Raw genomic sequence first — 26,183 nt, 5'->3', positions numbered from 1 at the left:
CGCTGAGAGAACTCATGGGGAACCTGTCACTGGGTTCTTGGATGGGTTGCAGAAATTGGCAGAATATTGTGAATTTGGACTGCGCCTCAATGAAATGTTCTCGACAGATTAGTATGTGGCATAAATGACCTAACCGTCCAAAGGAAGCTGTTGGCAGAACCCAATTTGGACTTTTTAAAAAATCATTGAAATATCACTTGAGAATGCAGAGGTCCAATGCATGTAGGAATTATACAGTAAATGGTAAAACCCTTCGGAGAGATCTGGGTGTACATGTCCACTGATCACTGAAAGTGGCAACGCAGGTGGATTAGGTAGTCAAGAAGGCATATGGCATGCTTGCTTTCATCGGTTGGGACATTGAGTATAAAAATTGGCAGGTCATGCTGCAGCTGTACAGAACCTTAGTTAGGCCCAATTTGGAAACAGCATCTGACTATCCACATCCTTCTGAAAGTGTGGCGACCAGGATGTGGGTGCTTTAGAGAGGGTACAGACGAGGTTTACCAGGATGTTGCCTGGTCTGGACGGTATTAGCTATGAGGAGAGGTTGGATAAACTCAGTTTGTTCTCACTGGAATGACGGCGGTTGAGGGGTGATCTGATAGAGGTTTACAAGATTGAGTGGCATGGAAAGAGTGGATAGTCAGATGCTGTTTCCTACGGTAGAACAATCAAATACTAGGGGATATAGGTTTAAGGTGCATGGGGAAAAGTTTAGGGGTGATGTGCGAGGCAAGTTTTTTTTTTACACAGAGGGTGGTGACTGTCTGGAACACGTTGCCTGGGGAGGTGGTGGGAGCAGGTACGATAGTGGCATTTAAGGGACCTCTAGACAAATACATGAATAGGTTGGGAATGAAGGATACAGATTCCGTAAATGCATGTGGTTTTAGTTTAGGCAGGCATCATGATCAGCGCAGGCTTGGAGGGCCGAAGTGCTTTTCCTGTACTGTACTGTTCTTCTTCGTTCTTTGAAAGGGGCTCACGAACTACAGGGGGCATCAGGCAGCAGTGTCCTCCAACAAGGGGGAGGAACCTTGTGTAATCAGTCCTCCATTGAAAGTGTTTGTGTAAATCAGGTGTTAAAAGGGCCCCTGTCAATATGGGAACCCTAATGTCACCACCAGATAGTCAAGGAAAGACCATGATGACCCCAAGAGTATTAGAGAACATATTCTGAAAAGGGGCAGTTGCCAAATGACAGGTTATTGCTAACATTGTCAAAGGATACGGCCAAGGCTAAGTTTTAGGAACAGGCAAAACAGGTGCTGCCTAGTGAAAAAGCCAAGGCCAGTACCTGACCGTAACATGCAAGTATCCCATCTTCCAGAGACAGGGACATTACAACGACATTGCATCATCACGACAAAGGTTTCTCCAATGATGGTAGAACTACCAGTGAGTGGCCATCCCTTAAAGATGGAAGTGGACATGGAGTTGCAGTCTCTGTTATCGGAGAACAGACATATAAGCCTCTCCAATTTGGCATCCAGCTCCTGGGGTTGGATAAAACGAAGGCCAGACTAGCCATCTATACGGGGGAACCTTTACAACTAGAAGGCACCGCAATGGTCCCTGTAATTATAGGCAGCAATTGGTTCATCTCCCACTCATTATTTTTATGGGGGAACGGATCAAGCCTTCTGTGGAGCGATTGGCTCCAGCAGATCTGGCTGAACTGGTGGGAGATGTTCAGGCTAGGCATAGGGACAGGACAAATTTTTTTGTGGATGCCCTGGAGTTTTCCAGGAGGGTCTGGGAAAAATCAAAGAGCCAAAGATCTGTGTTTACCCTGATGTCACACCTGAGTATTTCTGAGCAAGACGAGTCCCACACTCCATGCTGGAGAAGGTGGAAACTGAACTAGGGCACGTTGAAAGTTTAGATATAATGAGGCCTGTGCAATTTGCAGAATGGACTGCGCTGTAGTCCCTGTTCTTAATCCTGACAAATCAGTTCATCTTTGTGGGGGCTATAATAGCCAGTCAGGTCTCCAAAACTCGATAAGTACCCCATGCCCTGAATTGAAGATTTGTACGTTAACAGGCGGCAAGATGTTCTCCAAGTTGGACATGAACCACACCTACGTTCAGCTTGAATTGGGCGAGTCCTTCTGAAGATACGTGATGATCAACACACACAAAGGACTCTTGCACGTTGGGATCTTGTCAGTCTGTGCCATTTTCCAAAGAGTTATGGAGAACATCCTTCAGGGGCTATCCGTAGTACACATTTTGGTCAAGGGGGCTTTGGAACTGGAATGCCTGGCCAACTTAGAGCAAGTGTGCAGAGATTTTCTAGAGCAGGAGTTCTTGTGAAGAGGGAGAAATGCATTTTTCAAGCAGCTGAAGTAACCTATTTAGGCTACCGGATAGATGGCAAGGGGTTACATCCAGTAGAGGATACGATAAAAGACATCAAGGAAGCCCCAACCCCAAGGAACACCATGGAGTTGAAATCCTTCCTGGGATTTGTAAATTATGATGGAAAATGTATCCCAAACTTGGCTTCCATGCTGGCCCCCTTGCATGCCCTGCTATGAAAATACTAGTGATGGTTCTGGAATGCTCCACAGGCACAGGCTTTTTCTAACGTCAGTTACTGTCATCTAACCTACTGGCTTGTAGACTTACCCATATGGGATTGGGGTGGTGCTGTCACATCACTAGAAAGATGGGATGGAAAAACCCATTGCCCATCACTCTAGGACGATTTCGGACGCGGAGCAAAGGTATTTTCAGTTTGAGAAAGAAGGATTGGTGGTCGTATTTGATGTAAAATAGTTCCATCAATACATGGTAGACTTTTATTTATAGTTACTGATCATAAACTTATATTGGGCCTTGAAGTCGGAAAATATACCTCTATAGGCTGGTATGAGTCAAAATACAGTCATGCTTTATTCTCATAAGCTTATGGGAGAACTTGACCCCTTGAAAGCTGAAGCCAAAGTTCTCCCTGAACACAAGAAGCGTGGATATTTATACATTAGGGTTCCCAATACAAGCTATAAAGCAAAGTCCAGTTAACAGTCCTTGATCGTAAATTATAGTTCCTTTAACAGCTTCTGATAGTCTCTAGATCATGGTTAGAGACCATCAGGTATCCTTGGGTCATAAAGCACAATTCTCCTGGTAGTCGAAGCCAAGGTGTCACCTCTGGTCCCCTGCTCTTCCCGCAGCTTTTCCTTTGAGGTGACTGAGTATGAGTGCAGTTGTCCCAGTGGGAGTCCTCCTTCAAACGGCCATTCTCGCACTCTACCATTTGGTTGCTGCTTCCTCTGTTTAAATCATAGACAAGCCTACGGAAAAGAAAGACTTACCCCCTAACATCTGTATTTAACTGTCTGTTTTATCAGAATGATATAAACAAGCGAGGGAACCATGAACAAATGGCTTGTATTACTACCAGGAGCAATATAAACAAAAAGGAGGCTAGCCATAAGGAAGAGTTATGTTTGTGATACATTCCAGGTACAAAGTTCAACCTTTTAGGCACAAAATACATTGAGTACAAAAAACATTAACCCTTTCCCTTCTTCAGGCCTTTTTCAAAGAGGACGAGGCAATCCCCGCTATCGCCTCCGCTCGGATACAGCGCTGGGCCTTGTTATTTGCAGCCTATGGATATTTTCTAGAACACCACCCTAGAACCTGGATAGCCAATGTTGACATACTGAGTCACCTCCCATTGTCCACAAGCCTGGCCCCTTTACCAGCATTGGAAGAGATTTTGATGACTCTGAATGTTTTGGAGACTTTGCCAGTGTCAGCAAGGCAAATTAAGGCCTGAACCCAAAAAGAAATAAGGCACATGATCCTAAACGATGGATTCCAAGGACAACCCTCTTAAAAAATGAAACCGTACCTCATGAAGAAAGATGAACTTGGTGTTGAGGACAGGATCATTTTTTTGCGGTCATGAGTAATTGTTCCTCTCCCAGGATGATGTCCAGTATTAATGGAACTACATAATGGCCACCCGGGACTATCAAAAATGATAATGCTGGCTGGGGGTTACGTCTGGTAGCTCGGTCTTGACTCTGACATCACATATTTGGTGAAGCGATGTGACCTGTGCCGACTCCCTCCCTCAGCCTTCCTACACCTGTGGGTGCCTGGACTTTGCGGGGCCCTTTACGGGTTCCATGTTTTTAATCATGGTATACACACAATCCATGAGGTTGGATTTCAACATCCATATGGGTTCCGTGACTTCTCAGGCTACGATTGAGAAATTACGAAAAAGCTTAAGTGCACAAGGCATACCGGAGGGCCTGATTTTGGATAACAGCACAACCTTTACTGGCGGTGATTTCCAGAACTGTGTGCTCTCCAACGATATGGATGGAGGGTTATAGGTAGGCCTAGAAGGTAGGGATATGTTTGGCACAACTTGTGGGGCCGAAGGGCCTGTTTTGTGCTGTAGTTTTTCTATGTTTCTATATCTGGTATACCCAATCTGCACCTTATCACCCGTTGTCAAATGGACTAGCAGGAGGGGTGGTTCAAACCTTCAAAAAATTGGAATGAAGAAACAACTACTGGTGGCATTCATGGAGACCAAATTGGCATGATTCTTGTTTGATCATAGGACCACACCTCAAACAATAACCATGTTGCCCCAGCGGTGCTGTTAATGGAACGATGGCTTCATACCAAATTAAGCCCGTTATTCCCAAATTTGACGGGGAGGGTAGAATCCTAACAAGAAAACTAAACAAGAAATTACAGTTCTGCAAGGACAGAAAGAACTTCTACAATGGGTGATCTGGTTCATATAAGAAACCTCGAGGATAGTCCCAGTTGGGTCCCTGGAATTGTTATTGAGGAATCAGGATCAGTATCTTTCAAGGTCAAAGTCCAGGGTAAAACCTTAAAGAAGCACTTGGACCATCTCGGATCCAGGGAGTCCATGCCCGAGCAGGCCTCACTACCAGCCTTTGAACACGGGCTTGTCGTTTGCAATTCCCGGTCCTCTGGCACCTTCCCTGAGTCTAGAGGAGACTGGAAGTGTCCCTGCACTTTGTTTTCACTTGCTTCAATATCCTTGGGTGCATCTCACCTGGTCCTGATGCCTTGTCAATTTTCAATGCTGACAATCTATCCAACATTTCCTCATCGGTTTTGCACCCTCTAGGGACAGAGTTTCCCCATCTGTCACGCTGCCTTAAGTAGTTTCTACCTCCTTGATAAAGACATTACAAAGTATTCATTTAATACCTCAGCCATGGCTTCCATATGTAAATTCTCTTTAGGTCCCTAATCGGCCCTGCTCCACTTGCCACTGTTTTACTATTTTTCTGCCTATAGAAGACTTTAGGATTCCCCTTTTTGTTGGCCGCCAGTCTTTTCTCATAATCTCTCTTTGCTTCTCTAATGAGCTTTTTCACCACCCCTCCGATCCTTCTGCATTCCTCTTGGTTCTCAACTGTATTTTCTACCTGACGCCTATCTTAATTTCTATCTCCATGGTTCTCTGAATTTGTTTGCCTTACCTTTCCGTTTAAGGGAATATACCTTGTCTGCATCTGGACCATTGTTTCAGTTATAGTTTTTCTTGCCAAGCTTTCATTCCAGTCTACCGGCTGAATTCCGTTCTTGCCCCATTGAAGTCTGCTGTCTCCCAGTTAATCATTTTTTACTCTGGATTGCCTATCATCCTTTTGTATCATTATCCTAAAGCTTGCAGTACAATGATCATTTTCCTAAACAGTTCTCCCACTGATACTGCAGCTCCATGAGTTGTGATAGCTGTTGAAGTCCCCAGCATGGATGGATGGATGGATATTAAAGTGTTGATAAAGAAGGGGTATTTCAGGCTTCATTAGGAGCTCAGTAAATTTTCAGCTGTTACAATATTATAATTTGTAAGGTGGTTAGTAAGGCCTTCACCTTAGCATTAAAGTTCACATGAATGTTGCTTCCATGTTTACCATGAAAGCTCCAACTGACAACGTCTTAGTCTCTTACTGTAATCTTGCTGGCCAGAAAGAAGTGTTTCCCCCCCACCCCCAGTGGTTAATCACATGGTGAACTGGCCATTGTTCTTTGTGACACTTTGCTATGTGTAAGGTTGCACGTTTCTTTAAATAATTAAAAATTACTTCATTGACTACAGTTCAAAGGTACTTCACTGGCTGAAAAACGCTCTTTGGGGCATCCTATTGCTATATAAATAAATGCAAGATCTCTCAGGTTACAGTGAGTGTTAATTAGTTTGCAAAAAGCAATTTTAAAAATTAGACATCGTACTTAATTTGGCACTGTTTAATCTTGTACTTTATATCCTAAATGGTTACATCATAGAACAAATGCGAAAAGAAGCAACTAATATAAACATGGAGTTGTTTTATTTGATTATTTACTTAATTAAGTGGCCAAGTGGATAATTAAGTATTTGAGCCGTGACAAGTTTCAGCAGGCCAGTCTACTCTGCCTTCATCAGAGTCTAACTTATCCTGCCATTTTCAGTGCACTTTCAGCAAGGGTGACTGGCTGCCAAAAGTGGGGCCCATTACAGTTTGTGCTGTAACCAAACCCTGCCTGCGTACAGGTTAACATAAAAGATAACTGCTTGAATTTGAGACTTTGCTAATTCTAAATGGCTCAACTGATTACTGAATAACCTCACTGAGTCATTGCTGAGGAGTAGAGTTCATTTTTAAAAAAATGAAATGCCTTCAGTCAGTGGTGCAGTATTCTAATTTATATTTCAACACATCTTCAGAAACATGTTCAAGCGAAAGCCAAGTTTGAATGACTGATACCTACAGCTGTATTGTGAGCAAGAGCAGCATCACCCATTTTAAAGTAAATTTCTGTTTCCTTATTGCCTGCTGTTGGTGGAAGAAATTGTATACTTGCTTGCTTGTAGTACAACATTGTGCTTGATATTTTTTCCAGAATTTCCCTGAAACGGAACTTCTTCATTGCCTCACGAAAGATGCTGTTGAAGCTCATTTTATGTCTTGCATTAAAGAAGCTGATGCCTTAAAGCACAAAAGTCAAGTAATCAATGAGATGCAGAAAAAGGATCATAAGCAGCTTTGGATGGGCTTACAAAATGGTACGTTGTTTAATTCACAATCCCTCATGAATGGCTTGTTTTGCTGACTGTTGCAGATGTTGTCATCTTCCTGTGTTACTCTTAAAGCATAATGTTCCAGAATTACATTTCCCACTTCCAAATTTGATGTTTTCCTGAATGATTGTTTACTATTTTTAACCAAGGACTCTAAACAATAGTGCAAAAGTGCCACATAATAGGTGGAAAAAGTTTCTTCCAGGATATAGAGGACAAATACTACTATTCAGATCCACTTCCTATATCTTTGACATGAGATTTTCTTTAAAATATATGTATTAAATGGCCGTTGCATTGACAGTAAAACAGAGCTCTTCGGTTTTTGTACTATTTTAGGATCAACAGCACTTAGAATAAACTAAACACTGATCAGAGTTAACTGTACATATCATGGTTACTGTACCAGATGGCAACTTTTTTCAGAACATTGGTTCACAAGCAAACAGTTAGGGAGATGGGCGTACAGAATTGGAGCTTTAGAGCAAGACATGTTGAGCAATTTCAGTGATGAGATGACAGCATCTGAATTTAAATTAGTTACAAGAGCTGCTTGATTTCACTGAAGTTTTCATTTTGGTAAAGCAACAGAAAAATGGCATTGGACTTATTTGGCTTTTTTGGATTTTGTGTTACAAATGCCACTGCTTTGAGCTGATTTATTCCCATGCTATGGACGTATAAACTGCTGAGTGTTGAGTGCTGACAGCAGGTCGTCCTGAAATGTTCAGAAACTGCATTTTTTGAGATCCACAGTGGAGATTTGTGATTGTTAAAGGTTGTCAGGACATCCTAGTAATGGAACAGAGTGCATTCTTACTGAGGTTACAAATTGATCATCTGTTACTAAGAACAGCATAATATTGTATTGTAGCTACTCTCCTTTGGACCAAGTACATGCTTCTCTTTGCCACGATCCTCCCACCGCATTAATATCTGTGTCACCTACGTTCCCGATGAGCACAAGCTGCTTTCCTAGTGTGTTCTTTATAGCACTTGTAGGTTGCAGATTTTGCATTGTTGTTTCCCATATCATTGTGGTGTTTAATGCACTACACCCTGCATCAGTATATCTGCAGTTACAAAAGTAAATAAACAGCAAATAAACATTTTTGCAAAGTTTTAGTTACCATATTAGTGGAAATTTAAATTCTTAATATATATTATGAGTACTTTTTGTGCAAAATGATTTGCAGGAATTTATTGTCTGCGAAGCACTGTGCATGCGTGAGCAAAAGACTTTATTGTGCATAATTAAACTCAATCTGTTTTGTGCCTGTTATCCTAGAAAGGAATGTGGTGCCCACTAAAGTTAATATGCAAATATTAACGCAAAATAAGAGGGCCACAGCGTTTGGCAAATATGAATGTCATCTAGCTTTTAAGAAAAATCAGGCAAATTTTTTTTATATATAACAGAGAAAAAGAAATAAAAGCTGCTTCTGAAACTGATACAACTCTTTTAGAACATTTAGTATTTTTCTTTACTTTTTATAGGGTTCTTTCAGAGTTTTTGAAGATCTTCTCTTAGTTATGAAACAGTACACACAACCACAAACTTAAAAGAAAGTACCATTTGGGTCCACTAAATCTCAGAACATGATACATCTGCAAGTGTTTTCTGGTGTTTAAAAGAGAAGCAAAACTGATTCTGACAGTTGGTGAACAAACATTGCAATAAGTTTAAAGGGCGTTGTGCAGAAATGAAGTTTTGTTTTGTTCTTAATGCTCACTTTTTTTATTTGGGTAAACCGACTGACCCATCTAGCAAAAACCTCCCTTCAGATGAATCATTTTGAAAATATATACTTTAGTCACTAAACCATCTTCCTCTCTTTGTCGCCTGGCCTCTGTTGCAAGGGAATTACTAGTGTTGAAGTATGGTATTATAAGTTCCAAAAGTCTTTGACAAATCACAAATAAGCCAAGGCAATGATGAGCTCTTTGTTTTTGGGTAGGGGAACTGACACATCAGAACTAGGTCAAACACTTGATATCTGTAGATTGAAATTGCAGTAGCAGTAAATGTGAGGTGGCCAGGAGCATTTCTGAATTTTCTTTTCTCTCCATCTCTGCAGCCAGGGAATACTGAGGCTAATTATAATGGGGTGGCACAGTGATTAGCACTGCTGCCTCACAGCACCAGGGACCCGAGTTCGATTCCCGACTTGGGTCACTGTCTGTGTGGAGTCTGCACGTTCTCCCCGTGTCTGTGTGGGTTTCCTCCTGGCTCTCTGGTTTCCTCCCACAGTCCAAAAGATGTGCTGGTTAGGAGCATTGGCTATGCTAAATTCTCCCTCTGTGTACCCGAGCAGGCGCGGGAGTGTGGCAACTGAGGAATCTTCATATTAATTTCATTGCAGTGTTAATGTGGGACTACTTGTGAATCTAATAAATGAACTTTGAACTTAAATTTGATTATAATGTCTCCATTGTTGTCTGAATTGTGATAGACTAACTACACATACCAAGGATCGTCTCTGAAACCTTCCTGATAACATAGCACAGAACCACTCCACCATAAGTAGCCTACTGTTGTTCAACAATTTGTCAACTTTCCTGTTTGTAATAGCTACTTCGTAGGTAGCCCCTTGGGAAGGAGAATGACTTACTTCCATAGAATCCATACAATGCACAAGAAGGCCATTCGGCCCATTGAGTCTGCACCGACTCTCCAAAAGAGCATTATACCCAGAACCAAACCCCACCCTATCCCGGTAACCCTACGCATTTATCAAGGCTAATCATCCTAACCTAAGCATCTTTGGACTGTGGAAGGAAACTGGAGCACCCAGAGGAAACCCACGCAGACATTTGCTTCGCTTGGTTCTAGATAGTTAGATCCAGTGTGTGATCTGCAGACTCTGCTGCTTGCAGGGCAGATGATGCTTGAAGGCTAATGCAGATGAGATATTTGGAGCTTGTGCACTTTCTCTGACATCTTGATTTAGTCTCTACATGACTCCCAATATCATCTCTCAATGTGCTTGGTGTCTTCTCGAATGAACCTTCTCCAATTTGATTGGTCACGAGCTAAGGACTCCTCTTAGTGGGTGGGGTTGTTTGATCGCTTCAGGGACATCCCGAAAGAGTTTCCATCGTCCACCTGGGAGTTTCATGATGTGACAGAATTCTGAACAGTGGAGTTACTTCAGGAGTTTGGTGTTAGGCATACGGACAACATGTTCAACCTGCGGAGTTGGTTGTGAGTGATACGCACCTCGACGCTGGACATGTTTGCTTGGGAGAGGTGTTGGACCTCCTCTAATAATCACTCCAAGGTACAGAAAATGGTTCACAGTTTCCAGAATCTCACTGCTGACCTTAATTGATGGGGAATGGTGTTGTACTGTGGGAGCTGGTTGGAAAAAGGACCTTAGTTTGCCAGGTGTTTTGTAAGAGACCCAGTCTCTCAAGTTCCGAGGAGTGGACAATGATGTGAAACTCAGTTTCTGAGTGAGTGCACATTAGCTTATTGTGTCTCACAATTCAAGCGCACTCTCTTGAATTTCTCAATTTGATTAAGAGGTATATTTATTCCAGTTAAATCAAATTACGTTCCAGCTGGATGAGAAAGATCGATGCTTGGGAATGAAGTGAGGACCCCCAGTGGTGGCATCCAGCTTAAAAAAAGTTCACTCACTAATAGCATTCCCCACCTCAACATTCGAAAAGTATCTCTGCCGCACCAGTGAAATTCTTTGAATCATAGAATCCCTACAGTACAGAAAGAGGCCATTCGGCCCATCGAGTCTGCACCGACCACAATCCCACCCAGGCCCTACCCCCATATCCCTACATATTTTACCCGCTAATCCCTCTAATCTACGCATCCCAAGACACTAAGGGGCAATTTTTAGCATGGCCAATCAACCTACCCCGCACATTTTTGGACTGTGGGAGGAAACCGGAGCACCCGGAGGAAACCCACGCAGACACGAGGAGAATGTGCAAACTCCACACAGACAGTGACCCAAGCCGGGAATCGAACCCAGGTCCCTGGAGCTGTGAAGCAGCAGTGCTAACCACTGTGCTACCGTACCGTGATTTTGGTCTGCCAAATCACTTTAAATTGGCAGTGGATATAAAAAAGTGGCCATGTGGTTGATAATGGGAGAAGAAAGTTTGTAGACTGAAAGAAGATCTCAATGAACTGGTCAGATGGACAGAGAAATGGCAAAAGGAAATCGATCCAGAGAAATGCGAGGTAATACATTTGGGGAGGGCAAGCAAGGCAAGGGAATACACAATAAATGAAGGGATGCTGCAAAGTAGCAGAATAGAGGGTGGGTGGGGGGGGATAGAAAGGCATGTCCACAGGCCATTGAAGACAGAAGGACAAGTGGACAAGGTGGTGAAGAAGGCTTTAATATAAACACATGGTATACTTAGCGAGGCATAGATTACAAAAGCAGGGAGATCGTGCTGGAACCTGTATAAAACAGACCACAACTTGAAGTACTCCATATAGTTCTGATCACAGCATTACAGGAAGAATGTGATGGCACAGGAGGAGGTCTAGGAGGCTGTTGGCAGGACTGGAGAATTTTACCCGAAAGGTTGGATAGGCTGCTGTTGCTTTCTTTGGAGCAGAGGAGGCTGAAGGAAGATGAAATTGAGTTTTACTAAATTATGAAGTCGATAGTGGCAAAGAGGTGAATAACTTAGTGAGTGTAGATTCACAGTAACTGGCAAGAAAATAACGAGAGGGGAATTGAGAAATTCTTTCACCTAGAGGCAGCTGGTGGGTTTGGAACTCACTATCTGACAGGGTGGTAGAAGCAGAATCGTAGGATCCTTACGTAGAACGAGGCCATTTAGCCTGTTGAGTCTGCACCGACTGTCTCACAGAGCAGCTTAGCCAAGCCCCATCCCATAATCCCACGTATTTACCCTGCTAATCCCCCTAACCTGCACATCATGGGACACTAAGGGGAAATTGTATCATGGCCAATCCACCTAACCTGCACATCTTTGGACTGTGAAAGGAAACCAGAGCACCCGGAGGAAACCCACACAGACACTGGGAGAATGTGCAAACTCCACACAGACAGTGACCCAATTCCAGAATTGAATCTTGGTCCCTGGTGCTGTGAGGCAGCAGTGCTAACCGCCATGCCGCCCACGGAAGCCTTCATCACATTTAAGTAAAACCATTTGAATGTGCACTTGAAGTGAAATGCCCTAACTTGGACGACAGTGGAGAGAAAGACCTGGAAAGTTGGATAGCTTTTTATTGGTTGTAATAGGCATGAGAGGCTAAATGACTCGCCCCCCCCCCCCCTCCCCCCCCCCCCCCCCCCTGTTGTAAATTTTCTATGTTCCTTCTGTGTTTAAACTCACCTGATGAAGGAGCAGCAGCGCTCCGAAACCTTGTGATACCAAATAAACCTGTTGGCCTTTAACCTGGTGCTGTGAGACTTCTTACTGTACCCACCTCAGTCCAACGCCGACATCTCCACATCATTTAAATTTTTCAGTATGGAAAGTCAGAATGCATAATACGCTTGCATTCTTTGCATTTCATAATTATTATCACAGGAACAGTTCCTGTTGATTGTTAATCTGGTGTTTTACACTAGGTGGCATTGCAGTTTATCTGATACAACTTTAATGAGCATTGGTCCTATGTACAGGAGCAGAGATGGAAATCGTTGTAATGGGAATGAAGGCAGTTCTCTGCAAACAAATTACAGTTGCCGTCTGTAGTAATTTTTACTTGCGCATATAAGTTTTAAAGGATGGTAAGTTGTTACAGAGAAACAAAGTTGTTGAGCTGACAGGAAATGAATTACTGGTCAGAAATTATGCAGCAGCTTTGCTGTGCAGCTTAACTTTCAGTCAATCAGTAAAGTGCCAGTTTTTCGTGACCGTGTGGTTTATGATCAAAAGTTGTCAAAAAATATATTTTCTATAAATTTAATTTACCGAGTATAGTTGGGACATTGTATCACTGGAATGTTCAGCCAGTTAGCAGTGCTTTTAGTGACTGAATTTTTTCAACATTGAGCTGAAGACCATGTAATTTCAATGAGAACTGCCCCATCACCCTAATTGTTTTCCTTTTCTCATCTGTAGATCTATGACGTCTACTGTCTGTTCCTTGAAGTCCATCTTCTACCAATTCCTTGCTACAATTCCTTCCTTAGTCCCATACTCTATTCCTTTGACGCTAGAATGCATTTATTTCTAGATTTTCCAACTCAACCATCAGAAGCCCAATTTTTAGCCACCATGCTGCAGTCCTCTGGAACACCTGACCCTCAATGCTGGAGCTAAGTGTCATTGGTGTACATTTGAATCACGGCCTATGCTTCTAGAGAACCTCAAGGCGGGGTAGGGGTTGGGGGCTGTTAGTGTATAGAAAATAAAAGCACATGATCAAAGATGGGATTGGATTACACGAGGGAAACACTACTGGAAACTATGTACTGTTTGTGATGTGACAGGTAGAAGTGGAACCATACAAGGGGAGCGTCATGAATATAATGTTGTTGTCTTTTTGTTTGCTGCTCATGCTTCGATAGCTTTGCATTACATTCTGGCTGTGCTGCCCCTCTTCCTCCATTTTGAAGTGTAACCCAGAACCACACATTTTACATGTTCGGAAATGACATTGAACTCTAATGTGCTCCTGCCTTTCAGGGCAGTGCCAGAGAGCTGAACTAACTGATGGTGTCAAAGGTAGTGGAAAGACATCAAGCCACAGACATAAAGAATGTTGGTAACTTTGACAGAAATGGCCTTGGTGCTGCTGATTGGAGAGTGTTGAACTTGAAAAGGTGATAGTGTGATTATGAGGAAGAAATGCATTTCCAACCTAAAGAAAGAATGGGAGCATTGACGATGAAATGGTACTTGGGCATATTTAAGGCATTGAAAGCAGTGGCAGGTGACTACAATGGTTTGAAAGGACTTTGAAACTATACCAGAGAATAGTATCAAGTTGCTTTCGTCAGACATGGATCTGAAGTGACTTTGGTGGACCAGGTGCTTGGACAGGGTGAATTCTGGACACCATTCTTTGGCTGCTGGAGTTAGAGAGTGTGCGGAGGAATGCCAACAGGGATTCTGGACTTCTGTTATATAGAGGGACTAGAGACTAGGTTTGTCAAAATTGAATTAATGTTATCACAAAAGACCCATGGATAACTTTTCAGATCAACGCTTTAAAATACTGACAGCATTTGTTCTCTTTAGAGTGGGGAAGGCGAAGGAGAGATTTTAATTGAGGTGTTCAAAATCATGGAAGACTTCGATAGAAAACATAAGGGGAGGCAATTTCTGATGGCAAAAGTGCCAGTAACCAGTGGGCACAAATTTAAGGTCATTGACAGAAGAATGAGAGACGAGACTTTTTTAGCAGTCAGTTATGATCTAGAAAAGAATGGTGGAAGCAGATGCAATAAACGTTTTCGAAAGGAAATTGGATCAATACTTATAGGGGAAAAGTTTCACTGTTCTGGAGGGAGAGAAGGAAATGGAATGAATTGGATAGCTCTTTCAACAGACTGGCACAAGTATGATTGAAATGGCGGCCTCCGGTGTCACCTTAATTGAAATCATTAGTTTTGCTTTTGAAGCAACATTAGAATTTTGGAAAAATATATTTGTTCAGATCGGCCTATGCAGTAGAAGATAAACTGTATCTAAGTGCAAAACTGTTGAGACCAAACAAGAACAACGCAGTAATCGTGATTATTCCTGTTTACCATTTGTCAGACTACCCAGAGTATAAACGAATGGGATAATTTTCAGAGCTCAAAACTAATGGGGCGGTACGGTGGCACAGTGGTTAGCACTGCTGCCTCACAGTGCCAGGGACCCAGGTTTGATTCCCAGCTTGGCTCACTGTCTATGCGGAGTCTGTACGTTCTCCCCGTGTCTGCATGGGTTTCTTCCAGGTGCTGAGGTTTCCTCCCACAGTCCGAAAGACATGCTGGTTAGGTGGATTATCCATGCTAAATTCTCCCTCAGTGTACCCGATCAGGCGCTGGAATGTGGTGACTAGAGGATTTTCGCAGTAACTTCATTGCAGTGTTAATGTAAGCCTACTAGTAACTAATAAATAAACTTAGCTTAAAAATGTATCTGAGTTTTTCCAGCATTCTGTTGTTTCAGATTCCAGTATCCACAATATTTTGTTTTTATAAAAATGTATCTTATTGTCAAGTAGAAAGACAAGTTTGCTGTATTTTTTAGTGTCAACTATTCAATTGTTACTTAATGAGGCGCTAAATATATTTTGCACATAGCCATACATTTTAATGGATGTCATAATCTGTATGTACTGCCACTATTTCTTTTTTTTATACTTTTCCAATTCTATCAAATCAAGTCCAATTCAGAGTCTCAACAAGTTGAGACATTTCCGATCCAAGCTGACAAGACAGGGCCTCCACTCCTGTCTTGGGCCTGATCTACATGAGCCAAGCTGATTGGAGTAGGTGCAAGTCGTCCTCCTCCAAGGCTTGATCTCATTTGCATCTTAGCCAAAAGGCCGAGATGCCGCTTTTAAAAATTGCTTCAAATGAAGCTTAAATGTAACCTAATGACCTCAACCAAGCGCAGCATCCGATCCATACTACACTTGATCTTAGCCAAAAGACCGAGAAGCAGTATGAAAACAAGTGGCAAGTTTCAAATTAAAGAATAATTGCATACTATTTCGCTTTTTGCCAGGTATCATGTACTTTGGATCATAGCATCTATGCTGCTACCACTTTCTGTCCTTTGATGATAGATGTTCTTCAGATCTATTTCATTTCTCCAGTCAGAGTATTCTGCATTGACACTTTTTCTTTCAGTTCCAAACATTGTTTAATCTTCCAAGTATAAGGAAATGATGTAACCAATGACTTAGAGTTACATTGTAGATCCTATTTTTGTTCTCTGGTATGTGGCTTAAATGAAAATGAGGTCATATTTCTGGACTGTACACGAGTTGTTGAGTGACAGTTGCGTCAGCTTCCTGGGGGAGAACTCTTTCGTTCTTTTATTCATTCCTGGAATTGGGGGCCGCTGGCAAGACCATTCTTTATCATCAATGTGCATTTCCTGAGATGGTGGTGGGTAGCCTTCTATAATTGCTGTGGTCTGCGTGATGAAACTGCTCTTAGATTTCTTCTAAGATTTTGACCTGGCAACGATGATAAGAGTGCAAATATATGTTCAAGTTATGATGGTACAGTGCGGCCCCGTTATAAAAAAAGCGGGGTCGCACTAAATCGGGGTTCAAGAAAATCAGCGTTCAAACTTACCCAATGTTGGCCTAACATCCTAAAACACCTATTATCGCCCTATTTGACCCGTTTTTTGCACGTTTACCATCTGGCAAGTAAATTACCTTTTAATTAAAGAATTCTGCGAATAAATCATTGTTGTTACAGTAGAAATTAAAACACAAATTAATTTTTAGTAAAGCTTTTGAATAGACAAAACAACAACAGTTTATTACTTAAAAAAAGTGATCGTGTGTTCTTTGCTTGAACGTAGCATTTCGCTGGCTGCGAGCAAAATCTAGAATGCTTCTGAGTTGGAGGATTTTTATGTGGTCCACCTCCTGGGTCTCCAGATCCAGTACACTTGCCTCTGCCGGTGCTATAGTTACGTTACGGACGATCTCAGCGTCCGTCAGATGCTCATATGTTGGGCATTCGTCGTCAGCAGAATGCCATTGGTGTAGCTCTTTGCTGCATTCAGACAGCTTCTCTGCCTCACGCACATCTTCCTCTGTGAAGCCGTACAAATCTGGCTCGTCGTCATCTTCCATGGTGGATTGGCGTGATGACAAGGTTGGCCCCAGACCCTTTTCCCAGCATTTCTCTACACATTGATGAGCTGGCTGGTGGAGCATGGTGGAAACAGCAGGGTGAGCGAGATTTGCCAATCATGAGCGGAAAAAAAGGGTCCAATGATTCATCGCGTTATATCCGAATTCGCGCTAAATCGGGGCGCGTAAAATCGGGGTTCCACTGTATGTGACTTGGAAGGAAACTTGCCAATGATCATGGTCCCTAAACCTGGTACCTTTGTACATTTCCCCATGATATTCAATAGTATTACCATTCGCAGAATCTCCCATGATCAACATCCTGTGGGTTACCTTTGACCACAAACTGGACCTGCCATATAAATACTGTGGCTACAACAGCAGGTCAGAGACTGGGAATGCTGCATAGAGCAACTCACCTCACGACTCCTCAAAGTCTGTCTACCATCTACAATAGTCATGATGTGGAGATGCCGGCGTTGGACTGGGGTAAACACAGTAAGAAGTTTAACAACACCAAGTTAAAGTCCAACAGGTTTATTTGGTAGCAAAAGCCACACAAGCTTTCGAGGCTCTGAGCCCCTTCTTCAGGTGAGTGGGAATTCTGTTCACAAACAGAACTTATAAGACACAGACTCAATTTACATGAATAATGGTTGGAATGCGAATACTTACAACTAATCCAGTCTTTAAGAAACAAAACAATGGGAGTGGAGAGAGCATCAAGACAGGCTAAAAAGATGTGTATTGTCTCCAGACAAGACAGCCAGTGAAACTCTGCAGGTCCACGCAACTGTGGGAGTTACAAATAGTGTGACATAAATTCTGATTCTAGGATCGCATGATAAAGACTCAGGAGGAAAAAAGCAGAAATATTTATGTGAAATAGTGTGACATAAACCCAATATCCCGGTTGAGGCCGTCCTTGTGTGTGCGGAACCTGGCTATCAGTTTCTGCTCCGCGACTCTGCGCTGTCGTGTGTCGCGAAGGCCGCCTTGGAGAACGCTTACCCGAATATCAGAGGCCGAATGCCCGTGACCGCTGAAGTGCTCCCCAACAGGAAGAGAACAGTCTTGCCTGGTGATTGTCGAGCGGTGTTCATTCATCCGTTGTCGCAGCGTCTGCATAGTTTCCCCAATGTACCATGCCTCGGGACATCCTTTCTTGCAGCGTATCAGGTAGACAACGTTGGCCGAGTTGCAAGAGTATGTACCGTGTACCTGGTGGATGGTGCACGGGCATTCGGCCTCTGATATTCGGGTAAGCGTTCTCCAAGGCGGCCTTCGCGACACACGACAGCGCAGAGTCGCGGAGCAGAAACTGATAGCCAGGTTCCGCACACACAAGGACGGCCTCAACCGGGATATTGGGTTTATGTCACACTATTTCACATAAATATTTCTGCTTTTTTCCTCCTGAGTCTTTATCATGCGATCCTAGAATCAGAATTTATGTCACACTATTTGTAACTCCCACAGTTGCGTGGACCTGCAGAGTTTCACTGGCTGTCTTGTCTGGAGACAATACACATCTTTTTAGCCTGTCTTGATGCTCTCTCCACTCCCATTGTTTTGTTTCTTAAAGACTGGATTAGTTGTAAGTATTCGCATTCCAACCATTATTCATGTAAATTGAGTCTGTGTCTTATAAGTTCTGTTTGTGAACAGAATTCCCACTCACCTGAAGAAGGGGCTCAGAGCCTCGAAAGCTTGTGTGGCTTTTGCTACCAAATAAACCTGTTGGACTTTAACCTGGTGTTGTTAAACTTCTTACTGTGTTTACCATCTACAAGACATAAATCAGGAGTGTGATGGGAAACTCTCCACTTGCCTGGATGGATGCAGTTCCAATAGCCTTCGAGAAGCTTGACACCATCCAGGACAAAGCAGACCGTTTGATTAGCACCCCATCCACCACAATAAACATTCACGCCCTCCGCCATCAACTCTCAGTGCAGTAGTGTGTATCACCTACAGGTTGACACTGAAAAGTATAGCAGGCTTGTGTTTCTGCTTCACAATGAGATACATTTTTATAAAAGCAAAATACTGTGGATGCTGCAACATGAAACAAAAATAGAAAATGCTAGAAAAACTCATACATTTTTAGTTTTGGGCCCTGAAAATTATCCCATTCGTTTATACTCTGCTTAGTCTTACAAACAGTAAGCACGAATAATCATTATTGCAGCTTTCTTGTTTACTCTTAACGGTTGTTCACTTGTGGCAGCAACTCACGAAGGCTCCTTCAACAGCACCGACCAAACCTGCGACCCCCTACCACCTAGAAGGATAAGGGCAGCAGTTGCATGGAAACACCACCACGTGCAAGTTCTTCTCCAAGACATACACCATCTTGACTTGGAACTATATTGTCACTCCTTCACGGTTTCAGAAACCCCCTTCCTAATAGCACTGTGCGTATTCCTATGACACGTGGATTGCAGCAGTTCAAGAAGGCAGCACACCATCATCTTAAGGACAATTAGGATGGGTAATAAATGTTGGCCTAGCCAGAGACGCCCCCATTCATTGAAAAAATATAAAAACAATGTAGGTGACGATTGTAGATTTGGGCTTGCTCCTCAGGAAGTCTAAAGTTAGAGTGCATCCTGTGGACAATGCATGCCCAGTGAAATGCTGGTGGGGGATGTTTGTTAGTGGGCGATTTGGGAATTTGGATTTGTTGAGCTTCTTTGTAAACTCCAAGCTATAGACCAAGATCAACAGGTAGGGTTATGCTGGGTTGTTCTTTTTCAGCCAGGATGGGCACAATGAGCTGCCTCCTGTACTGTAAATTTCTATAATTTTTGAGTGTTGTTGTATTAATAGCCATCCAAGCAAGCGGAGAATATTCTATGACATTCCTGACTTGTATTGAATATGATGAAAAGACTTTGGGAAGTCAGAAGTTGAACCACTTGCTACTCTAAGCTGCTGGTCGAGCATTGCATTTATGATGGGCCAGTTAGCTTTCTGGTCAGTGGTGACCCTAAGATAATGATGGTGGGAGATTTAGTGACAATGCAATTGAATGCCAAGTGGAGGTGGTCTGGCTATATGGGAGCCTGGCTGTTACAGGTGAGGAGAAGTGGATTGGCTCCCCTCTTTTCCCATTAACAGGTTTATATTTATAAAGGGTATACTTGTCAATTCAGTGAGTGTTTAACTGTTTACGTGCTCTGATCATAAAAGCCAAAACCAGGCAGGTTTTCTTGATTTTTAACAAACAGAAAAGGATGGCTTTAAATATTCTTAACCTGGTCTAAGTAAAATAAAATATGTTCAGCTTTTTATGCGTGCACAAACATTAGGTAGATAACAGAGTAGAAGGATAGATTAAGCAAGTTAGAGTGAAGAGAAAGAAAAAGGTTATATAGTTTGCGGAGATTGATGACTTGGCTATCTTCAGGCTGAATATGATAGTGCTGCTGTTTTCCTTCAGCACCATACTGACTTGGAGCCTATTGCTGTTCCATCACTGTCTCTGGGTCAAAAACCTTCAGTTCTCTAACAGTGTCGTGAGTGTACCCACACCTCGTGGACTGCAGTAGTTCAAGAACACAGCTCATCACCACCTTTTGAGAAACTAGGGATGGGCAATAAATGCGGGGCTTAGCAGTGATGCCCATCTCTCATGAAAGAATATAAAATAACTCGCTCGTTGTTTAAAAATGTACTATATAATTTTATTATTGAACATTACATTTCTAACAGTACTGATGTTGAATTCATTTATCAATTTTATAGGATTTAGCAGACTAATTTTAAATACAGCTGGACAAATAGTGTTAACTGATTATTAATTCAGATTTTTTTCTGAATATGATTTGCTCAGTTTTTAATGCAAAATATTCTTCTTGGTAATTGTATTGTGAGGCTGTATTTTATTCTCATTCTGTTTTTTGTTAAGGCTTGCATGCTTTCCCTTGCGTGGCAAACATGCATTGTTGAATACTATTAATCTATTGCAAAAAATTCAGTGTATTAATAATTGACCTAAAACAGAGGTTGAATTATCAGCTAGATGTGCAACTTTAACACAGGATAGTAACATTAAAAGTGGCTGACCATGTTAGATTCTAAAGTCATGTTCTTTGTAAGTTGCAAGTTTTGTTTTGAAGAGAGATTTGTAATTACAAAACTGTGGCAGTTTCTCATTTGCATATGAAGTATTAATCTGAGACAGTAATTGCAGGTTTAGACAAGACTGTGAGGGGATGGTTTCTTCACATTCACCATACATTTGGTGTGTTTCTTGGGATAGAATTTAAATTAGTGGTCTGTGTTACCCCATATCCAGCCACATTTGATTATATTAATACTCACTATAAGATCCAGAATTTTCTTTGCCTATATCACAGATCTGAAAAATAAAGGATAGTTAATAAATGTTTGAGGGGTGACTTTCTTCTTTTCACTCAGCTTTTAAAACTTAGTTTCTTTGTTCTCAACGAGGACATAAGCATTTCTTCACTGTTTTACTGAATAAACAAATCACATTTGGAGGTATCCTTACAATATATTTATGTTAAAATCTATAATGCAAGTTAGAAACAATGAAGTCATTGCAAAAAAAATGAGACCATATGTAATGAAGAAAATGATTGTTATTCAGATTTATGACAGGTTAGATATTCTGGAATTTTGCTGATTGATTGCAGATGTTGAGAAAAAACTTCAGGATTTCCTTTCAACATGATTGAGGTATCAAAACCATTTAAAACCATTGATTCTATGACTGTCAATTCATGCTATATGAGCTACTAAAGTCACGAATGAGCTAAAACTTGTAGAAATTCTTCATTTACAAGACCCAAGTGTTCAGCTTCTGTCATAAGCTCTGAGCTGTATTCCCTTTAGTTAACCTCTTCTTTGGAAGGCTGCTGAAGATTAATGCAAAGATGCACAGCCTTGACACTCAACCTTGAGCTGAGTTTCAGACACCACTTCCAGTCCATCACAAAACCTGGCTGCTTCCACCTTCAAAGCAACATCCAGCCCTTTACTATTTAACTCCCACTACTGCCAAACCCTCATCCAGACAAGTTTGTCAGCTTTAGACTTGACATTTCTCATACACTTCATACTGGCCACGCAATCTCTGCCCACATGAACACAACTTATCCAGACTTTCATTTTCCCTACCCTGCTCATTTATTTTTTGGCTTACATTTACATCCTCAGTTTGACCAGTTTTAACATATCTTCAGTGTTCATTTCTTCATCTGTCATCTCCCCCAGTCCAACGTCTTGACCACCTCTTCTGCTCCCCAAACCTGGGGATGGATTCACACTCTGGGAACCTCACTTTTTGGTGGCTGATGTATCTCAGGAAATTATTAAAAAGAGAGCCAAGGGTTCTTCTGACATCTGAGCCAATAGACCTTCCAAAACTGAATCAAATTGATTGGGGGCACTGCCACCACAGCAGCATTATATCAGTATGTGTTGCCATCTGATTGGAAGATGCATTGAAACTTTGCTTCAGAGGCCTGAGCTGCTGGACATAATCTAAGCTGACAATTCAGTGTGGTATGTGGAAATGCTGCACTGAGAGAGATGCTGTCTGTGATGAGATGTTAAACCAAAGGCCTGTCTGTTTTCAGTAGGTTATAAAAGATCCCATTTTGAAGACCATGGTGGTTCTTTGAGATAAATGGGAGGGTGGAGGGGTTCAACTATTTAAACTTTAGTTCAGTCATCTGTACCTTAAATAGGTAACAGGTCTATTATTCACTGAAAGATACCCTGGTCTAAAATAATTAGAATCTTCAAATTATTTGATATGATTTGATTTATTATTGTCACATGTATTATCATACAGTGAAAAGTATTGTTCCTTGCACACTATACAGACAAAACGTACCATTCATAGAGAAGGAAACGAGAGTGCAAAATGTCATATTACAGTCATAGCTAGGGTGTAGAGAAAGATTAACTTAATGCAAGGTAAGTCCATTCAAAAGTCTGATGACAGCAGGGAAGGAGCTGTTCTTGAGTCGGTTGGTACGTGACCTCAGACTTTTGTATCTTTTTCCCGAAGGAAGAATGTGGAAGAGAGAGTGTCTGGGGTGCGTGGGGTCCTTGGTTATGCTGGTTGCTTTGCCAAGGCAGCGTGAAGTGTAGAAAGAGTCAATGGATGGGAGGCTGGTTTGCGTGATGGATTGGGCTACATTCACGACGTTTTATAGTTCCTTGTGGTCTTGGGCAGGGCAGGAGCCATACTAAGCTGTGATACAACCAGAAAGAATGCTTTCTATACCTCCCATTATTTATAAATACCTCCCATTATTTATTTATTAGTCGCAAGTAAGGCTTACATTAACAATGCAATGAAGTTCCCTAGGCCCAATGCTGAGAGGGTGAGGGAGAAACCTAATCCTGGTCTCTTTACTCTGCTGATCCCACTTCCCATTATTTGGCAGTAGGTTCCTCTGGGTTTCTCCCCCCCTCATCAGTGCATGTTAACTACGTACGAAAAGGAAGCTTTACAGTGGTATAAAGAAAATTGTGGTCACATAATGCTTGATTGCAATGTTCAACTGATGTAGCAAACATTTTCATATTTCCTCAGAATAACCAAAGCTAAATCTGAGCATTGTGTGTACTTGGTCCATTAATAACACTTGCATCAAAGTTATATTTTGAGCAATTTGCATCAATAGAACTCATTGTCTAATACAACAGTCTGCATTCAGTCATTCATGAAGTCTTGTACTTTCAAACCTGTTGATGTGGCTATGGTGCTTGATTACACTGCCCTCTGTACATTAACTGCTGCTTTTTGCACGATATATTTACATAAAGGTGGAAAAGCTGTATCGTAGGAAAACATGAAACTAAAATATCCTTTTAATTTTGTGCTTTTGGTATTTAAACTTCCTGTACAACATTGATATGTGACACGTAAAAAAAAAAAATCCAGAAAAAGTCATGCTGGTTCCATTGTTCACATTGTTAGAACTGGGAAAAGAATGATGCTTTAAATGCTTTCTTCCATTTTTTTACCTTTCTAATGCTGGGGTATAGTAAACAGTCTGCAGCAGCTTACCAAATACCCCTCTCTCATGACTGTTTCAATTGAGCTGAGAGTGCAAGTGACGAAGAGCACAAAATAAGACCATTCAGCCTTTTGTGTTCTTGGAGGATCTCTAAGAGAAACTCCACTAGTCCAATTCCCATAAAGAATTGAAAAATAAAGTCAATAGTTTTTCTCATAGAAAACAAAAATCTCCCCCTCTATATTCTTTAATGTCAAAAGTGGGCAGACAACCTTCTCTGAGACTTGAAGTCTATAAGTGGCAACAAATTACTTTACCCTCCCTCTTGCAGCCCTCCACACCTTCCTCAGTGGCTCAAAATAGTCGCACGGCCCATTAATGTGGTAAACTGCCAGATATCAAACTTGGAAAAAAATTATATATGCTATGAACAATTTTGGCACCAGAATTTTTTGTTTGGTTTTAAAATTTATTTCCTGCAGAATTTTCTATTTATTTTTGAATGTTACGATTTTTACTGACTTATATTTTGACCCAAGTTCACTGTAAGCCCGATCGATGTATATTAAATGAAAGCTTTGAAATTGTGTTCTCTAACAAGGGAGACATTAATGTTCAATTCATCACGATATTTCTCTTTTTTTTGTTACGGTTCAATTCTTCATATTTATGGTAGCTTTTCTTTCACCCCAAGCTCAGTAATTTTGATGACACCATAAAATTAGAGGGTGAATTCTTAAGTTAGTAAGCAATAAGTGACAAAGGAAAATAATTGAAATTGTGCGTTGTTAACAAAACCTTTTGGGCCAACCCCCACCAAGATCCTCATAGACTATTGATCTGCTTTAGCTAAGGATAGTGACACCAGTAAGTCCGCAATAAATGCTTCTCACTGCTTTCTTACTTTCCTCGCTTGTTTGCCTCCCATCCCACATATCCTGTTCTCTTGCTTTTGGTGGCTTATTTTTCTTTTGCCCTTTTCCTTTTTGGTGTTCAAGCTGCACAGAGTCCAGTTCCATGGAATGCTGCTTTACGGAGTACTAAACTCTCGGATTTGCTAAGTGAAACAATTTTAAGGCTGATCTTCTAAAATTTGGTTAAGTTTGGAATTTAGAATTTAACTTTGTGGTTTCTTTCACTGTTTCTGTCAGTGGTAAGCAAGTTGCCCGCTAGCTGTGCAGTTAGTAAATTAAGTGGCTAGTTAGCTCTGGTATTTACTTTTAGCATGGGCTGACTTAATTTTTGCTGGTTTTTTAAAAAAAAGAGGATTTTGGTAAGAAAGAAGTGGCACTTCTTATACAGAATACTAAACTTGGGGAACTCAGTGAGTGAGGAAAGAAGTGATGTTCTGAAAGGAGGCTTTTCTCAATCTGGTGTTGAGGAAAGAGGTGAGGAAAGAGGTGAGCCAAGTGGCTTAACTTGAGCAAATATTGTTTCATAAGGTTTAGATTAGTATGAAGAGCAAGGAACAATCTCAAAAAAGAACTTCTAAAGTGGAAAAAAGGTTTGGAATAGAGTAAAATGGAGCTGAAGATTGACAGGTAGATCTAATGGAACAATGGGTGTTGCTTAAGAAGAGGATGTTTTAAGTACTGAGTCAGGCGAGGAAACCAAAGCCAGGGTTCCTTGAATGATGAAAGAGATGGTGAATATGATGAAACAAAGAATGCGTATGTTAGGTGAATTCTTCAAGCAAGAACCAGGCCAAGTACCGTAAGTTGAGAGAGGAAGTTGAGATGAAAATAAGACTGGTGAAAAGAGAATACAAGAATGAATAGCAGTTAATTTAAAACATAACCCACAATACTCCCACCAATATGTAGTCCAAATGAATTTGTCTGTGCTTGGAGTTGATAGGTTGCCTCGTCTGGATGGCTTGCATCCAGGTTGCTAAGGAAAGTGGAGTGGAGGTCATGAAAGGGCTTTCCATAATCTTCCAATATTCCCTTGCATATTTGGTGCAGAGGTGAAGAGGTGGCCTTTGCATTTTTTCTTTGCTTTCCAACTTGTATCTTCAGAGTGGTCTTGCCCTGCTGCAGCAGTAGAGGCTACAAGAGAGAGAATGTTCATTAATAAGTTCTGGTATGGTCGGGTAAGCATTTGCTACTTTTATCGCTTATAGCAGTGGTTCCCAAACTTTTTTCACTGGGCCGCACTTTCGGAATAAAAATTTGCTCACACCACACCGAATTTTTTATTAATAAGAAATACATTCAAAAACAAAAAAAAACAACTCCTAGCAGTGCTTGATTCACAACATAGAACACAACTACTTTATAATATGATCATGGGACATCCAGAAAGTATAAAACAATGCTTGT

General features: G+C 41.5%; 1 protein-coding gene across 1 annotated transcript in view; it reads left to right on the top strand.

Annotated features, from left to right (window-relative positions):
* LOC144488462 (autophagy protein 5-like) overlaps nucleotides 1-26,183 on the top strand; it is a gene marked incomplete at its 5' end in the record, with an annotated part of 60,152 nt that overhangs the window by 13,500 nt on the left and 20,469 nt on the right. Inside the window, one exon of the mRNA XM_078206533.1 lies at nucleotides 6,909-7,071. Coding sequence (XP_078062659.1) covers nucleotides 6,909-7,071 — 163 coding nt within the window. The remainder of the gene's footprint in view (nucleotides 1-6,908; nucleotides 7,072-26,183) is intronic.

The sequence above is a fragment of the Mustelus asterias genome, unplaced genomic scaffold, assembly GCF_964213995.1.
Source record: "Mustelus asterias unplaced genomic scaffold, sMusAst1.hap1.1 HAP1_SCAFFOLD_1589, whole genome shotgun sequence".
Lineage (NCBI taxonomy): Eukaryota > Metazoa > Chordata > Chondrichthyes > Carcharhiniformes > Triakidae > Mustelus > Mustelus asterias.
Note: the sequence above shows the minus strand (reverse complement) of the source record. Positions and strands in the feature narration are given on the sequence as shown.